The sequence below is a fragment of the Atta colombica genome, unplaced genomic scaffold, assembly GCF_001594045.1.
Source record: "Atta colombica isolate Treedump-2 unplaced genomic scaffold, Acol1.0 scaffold293, whole genome shotgun sequence".
NCBI classification, from domain to species: Eukaryota; Metazoa; Arthropoda; class Insecta; order Hymenoptera; family Formicidae; genus Atta; species Atta colombica.
In genome coordinates this window covers 211,154-216,982 of record NW_017259396.1, presented here as the reverse complement: position 1 = coordinate 216,982, position 5,829 = coordinate 211,154, and the positions used below count along the sequence as shown (strand labels likewise).

The following is a 5,829-nucleotide window of genomic DNA, read 5'->3' as shown; positions in this document are numbered from 1 at the left end:
CTCTCTCTCTCTCTCTCTCTCTCTCTCTCTCTCTCTCTCTCTCTCTCTCTCTCTTTCTCTCCTTCCTCACCAACACAATCCGCAGCCACTCCTTGCTCCTGTTTTGCACGTCTGGACGCGCGCGAGACACTTATTTATGTGAAAACGTAAATACGAGACTTCTCTCGCGCAACTTGAACAGTTATATCTTCTCCCTCTTTCTTTCTCTCTGTCGTGTGATCGCCGTTCGCGCCTAACTTGACGGTGTTTTCCCACTGCTCTCTCCCGGCGCGCGCGCGCGCGCGCGCGCGTCCCTATGGCAATAAAGGAGTCCGCGCGTCTCTCCACCTGTGCGCTTTTATTTTCGAATTAACGATGATATACGCGTCGTCGACCGACGACGCGCGACGTGCCGCGAAGACTGCGTGGAGACGACGCGAGGGAGTGAAAGAAAGGGATTCTCTCGCGTCTTCTCTCCCACTGTTTTGACGTCCGCGCGCGCGAGACCAAGATCGACCGGGCACACTTTTCAACTTCCGGGAGCCGCGCACCGGGTGTGTAGAAGCACTTTTCGTCGCCGCGCACTACGCGGGAGCGGACGATAACGGCAACGGTAGCAACACCAGCGCGGTAACCAAGTACTCCGAACGGTACCAGTGTGAACGTGAGAGTGACACACACATGACCGGTCAGTGATATCGCGTAGCGCGCACTGCGGGCGGACGGCAGGGAGGCACGGCTCCTTCCCGCGGCCCGTACACCCTCCCCTCCCGCCGAACGTGCGCGCTCCCTCCCACCCGTCTGGTTAAACCTCCTCCCGCCGCCGCACCGCGCCGTGCTGTACTACGATCCGCTCCCCCACCTAACTCCGTCAAGCCGTGAACCAAGAGAGTGCGCGTTCTCTCCCTCTCTCTCTCTCTCTCTCTCTCTCTCTCTCTCTCTCTCTCTCTCTCTCTTCTCCCTACTCTTCTCTCGTTTCTCTTTCCTCTTCCCTTCTACTCCACAGAGTACTCCGCGTCGCGTCTCGCCTCACTTTCCTGCTATCCATCGCATGAGAGTGCCGTTGGGATGGCCAGAAGAGTTTGACGGAGGGGGTGCTTAGGGCCGTAGTACCGACCGCGAGGCGCGTGGGGTCGCGCGCGCGGGTGGCGCGAGAGGGAAGATATGTTGCCAAGGATCGAAGAGAGAAGGGCGCCTGGGGAGAACTCCCGCCTTTGCTTCTACTCCTCTTCTCTTCTCTTCTCTTCTGTTCTATTCTGTTGTGCGCGCGACACGCACACGACGTACTCGTGTCACGCATATCCACACGCGTTCCGCACTACACACACGCATCGACGTAACATGCCACGTACAAGCCCCGGTTTTCTCTGGCGGATTAAAGAAATAAGTGTTTCCCGTAAAAACACGTGTTTTTGTTTTCCTCGGTAGGAACGATGATAAATTTCGATATTACTTGCTTATGTTTTTAAGATAAATGTATTTTATATTTTAACTCTTCAGGAGAGCTGACATATCTATTAGAGCCACTTAATTATAATTAAATCTCTTTGAAATCTCAAAAATGTCAAACAATTAAATTTACTTTGTATTCTACACACAAATTTGGATTATTAAAATATATTTATTATTCGTTTTTTTTGGTATGTCATTTCGATTTCTTGAAATTAATTTAGTGTCTTTTAATTAATATAAATTGCATAAATCTAACAAGTCAGTTATTGGAAAATGTATAACTTAAATTATTTTATAGAATTACTTTATAGAATTAATAACGTTATAGATTTTTACAGACCCAAATGTATGATTTAAATTACTTTATATAGTTGGGTCCGCAAGACTCATTTAATTTAATTTAAATAAGAAGCACATTATTTTTTATTAACGTTTGGCAAAATAAATAAATTTAATTAATTAAATATTTTATGCTTATTACAAGTTTTAACAATTTAAGTCATACATTTTTAAGTATTACTAATATGTATATCGTATAAAGGCTTTAATTCATGAGATGAAAAATCAAGTTTTTTATTCACTGCAAATTATTTTTCTTCAAAAGATCTATAAACGAAATATAAACGTACTCGTGAGAATATTTTTCACACGCATACACACACATACTCAGAAACTTTACATATAATTAATTATCTAGGTTTTAAGTTAAACTTTTTTCTTTTTTACAGTAAAAAGTTGTATTTGTTTGTTTGCTCGTGGCGTACCAGAAACCGTTTCGCTGATAGGAATTCCCTGTTCTTTTTCATTCTCTTCTTAAGCTTTTTAGTTTTCTTTTTCTGCCATTCCCTTGGCTGGAATTTGTGTGTTTACGCGGTTGACGGTAAGCCGGAAGACGTTTTACAGTCACAATTTTTGGGGCAGGTGAAATGTTTGAGAAAACTTCAGTGAAACATGAATTATCGCGCGTAACGCAAAACACTTCAATTATTCATACTGCGATAAATCATGCATGTATACGAAATGCTAATATTCAGCAATAAATTTTGATTTTAATTAGTTTATTAACAATATACTGTAGTTACTATTAATGATTTTGAAGAGATTGCTAACTATATAATTTATTATACTATTTTATAATCAGTCTTTATATTAAAGTCTCTGCTCATTGTCATATATATCATTTTTCATTTTTTATAATTGTAATTTTATCAGATACTTGGTTTTGTGTGGTAACTAATTAATTATAATAAAATGTAGGCTCACGAACAGCAATATTATTGGTGTTTCATCTTTTAAAAGTACTCTAATTTTATACTCTCTTGATTGTAAATTTATATTTTGCACGTCAATAAAGCTTATTATTATTATTTCCGAAATATACATGATAATAAATTTTAGTATAAATTCTAAAAGTCTAATGATAATTTTCTTTTCGATTCAGAATGATAGAAGAAAAAACGAATATGGAATTTTTTGATCGAGCTAATACTTATCGAGGAATCTTATTAAGGAATTAACATTAAGTGAAAATTGATTGAAACATGATCAATATAAATAAGCAAAAAATATATGTTTGATCAAAACAGGTCTTGCGTAATAATATTTTTGTGAATCTTAAAATTTCTAGTTCAAGCAAACTGTGTGCTGACTATTTGTCAGTCTTGAAACATAATCCATAACTGGAACTGGAGTACGTAATAAATCACAAATTAAATTAACAAGCAGTTTAATAATACTAACGCCGGAGTTAGAAAGTAACGCATTATATCGTCGTTACTGTTACTTTTTTCCAAATATGAGTTACATTTTCTTATTTTTTTTAAGTAATGGCAAGTATTAAGGTCAGAGTACAAACCTTTACATAACGCGTAATGTATAACGCATAAAAATAAATGACAAATCAATCTTTTCTTTCCACAAAATAAAGAACTATAATTGATTGATTCTCTTATGCTTTATGCATTATGCGAAAATCTATATATTCAGATCTTGATATTTAATCATGTCATGTATAACCATAGCCATCACAACCATTACAACCACTGTAGATTTCGAATTGAACTGGTCAATTAGTGACCAAAACAATTGAATGCTACTATAAAAAAACAAACAAAATTAACAAAATTCGATGAAAATAACAAAAATTGTACTTTTTAAATAACGGTAATGATAACAAATAACTTTTTAAAATCAATAACAGGAACGAATTTCTTTTAAAAAAAAAGAACATATTTTTACAGTAACAAGTTACTTTTTGTAAAGTAACTTATCAAATGCTAATTATTGCTAACGAGCATCATAAAACAGATATTGTCCGTTTCCAATGTAATTTAATTTGAATCCTGATTCAATTAACTCTATCTTTTCTTGTTCTAAGAATGAAAAAAAGATGAAGAGTAAAATCGATATTCACAGCCTGTTTTTAAGTCATAAGTAAGTCTTCAGATACTAATGTAGCTGTCTGATTGGTTCATGATATCTTAAAATTGTATTAAGACAATCTTAAATATAAGAATTGACCAAGAATACCGATCTAAGAATTGAGATCAAGATTAATCTAACATTGGTAGAAACATTTGGCGTAAAGGATTTATTTCAAAAAATGAAATTTTATGAAATAATTTATTCGCCCGAATAGAGACAAGTTGTCTCGCTCACACGCGTACAGGCCTGGCGCGTCACGTGACGAAAACACGCTGTGACGTCACCCGCGCAGCAGCGGCGAGCCAGCTGCCAGTTCAACATGGCCGACCTGTGAGCGGCGGTGCTACAGACGGCCGTCCGCATTTAGTCGTTCGTTTCTATCCGTTCGCGCGCGTCTCGTTTGTGTCGCAGGACCCGTTAATATGATATCGTCGATCGTCTCGCGTCTCGTCATGTGAGTATCCACATCGTTGGCAACGGCCGCGCCGCATATCGAATGGCGTCGGTCGATGGAGTCGGCCGTGGCGCGCACCCGGGGCCATCGCCATCGTCCGCCGTCCACCAAGTCGACGGCGGCGATTCGTCCCGGTGCAAGGCGTTTATTTTTATCCGTGTTGTGTTGCACGCAACTTCACACGTGTCGTCGAGTGTTTCGGCGACAACATTTCGCCGAATTTGTCGCGTATACAGTGATTCCATCACTTACTCCGTCTCAGCCACTCGCTCGATCGGCGGTCTGTCTCTATAGATACGCGTATACATATACATGTACATATATATATATATATATATATATATACGTCGTATGTCCGTCTCGCTCGCACTCGAGAGTTCGCTGTCATGGCACAGGGAATAAAATATGAGAGTTTGAAACGTGTAGAAGGCTCTTAGAAGAAAATTCGGTTGCCAGCGGGACGAGCGGATTCGCCGTTGAACGCCATCTCTCTTGGATGCTCTCTTTCTCTCTCTCTCTCTCTCTCTTCCAAGATTGTGTCACCACGTCTGTCCAAGCTTCGACAAAAGGCATTTCCATGTTTGGGCAGGACCCTCGCAGTGGGAGTGTCACCAAAGGCATTTAAATCCATAGTGGCGAAAGGAGTTAAAGGAAGGACGGACGGACGAAGGCAAGAAAGAAAGGAAGCAGGGACGTGGCGGGATTTGGTGTAAGTGAAGGTAAGGGATCAATGTCACGAACACGCTCGAATCGATGCGCAGTGCCGGTTAACGTGGAAGAAGCACCGGCGATCGCGGCGTAAATGAAGATGCAGATAAAAATCGCGAAGGCGAGAACGTGCTTAAAATTTCCTCCCTAATTAACGCGCGCCATCGAGCAAGAGTGAAAGCAAACGCTCCTTTTGCAACACGGAGTCTACCGAGAATGTAACCTAACCTAACCCAACGTTCTCAGCATTCGCGTAATGCAGACATTACGACACTTGCGCGAGTATCTTTTTCGCTCACGAAAATTGGAACAGTGTATATGATGATGTGACGCGTGTCTTGTTGAGCTTCTTGTTGAACTTCTTGACTGTATTCCGTTATTCACTGCCAATACTGGAACTCTATAGTATATGTTACGTGAACTATAAATTTTCGGTACTTGCAGTAAATATATAACGGAACGCAATCGTTATCTGCAGAGGAGATTGTTTGATTCTTTAGTAATTGTCGCAGAAAAGCGCTTTTTTTTATAAAAATCTAAATAATTTATAAAAAAAATTAATAAATTACAAAGCCAGAAAAAGCCACCTGCTATTATAATATAATATTAATATCCGTGTTGGCTCTTTTTTTAATTCACTTATTATTAGATTTATTTTTAGAACTGGTTATACATTTATTATTTTTTTATTTATAAAAAGTTTTTAAAAATTTGGATAATAAATCATATTTATAAAAATATCTCTGGCTATCAGCATATCTTTTATGGGATATGATTAGAAACCTTATATCAGAGTCTGGCCAAGAGCCATT

At 39.4% G+C, this 5,829-nt stretch overlaps 1 protein-coding gene across 2 annotated transcripts in view; it reads left to right on the top strand.

Moving 5' to 3' along the window:
* Positions 1-4,182: 4,182 nt before the first annotated feature.
* Positions 4,183-5,829, top strand: part of LOC108690064 — a 39,978-nt gene continuing 38,331 nt past the window's right edge. The window contains exon 1 of one of the 2 annotated variants that reach the window (XM_018197153.1): positions 4,183-4,309. In XM_018197153.1, coding sequence (XP_018052642.1) covers positions 4,278-4,309 — 32 coding nt within the window. In that variant the 5' untranslated portion in view covers positions 4,183-4,277. Of the gene's footprint in view, positions 4,310-4,814; positions 5,029-5,829 lie in introns of those variants that run through there. The other variant, XM_018197150.1, reaches the window with a different exon arrangement.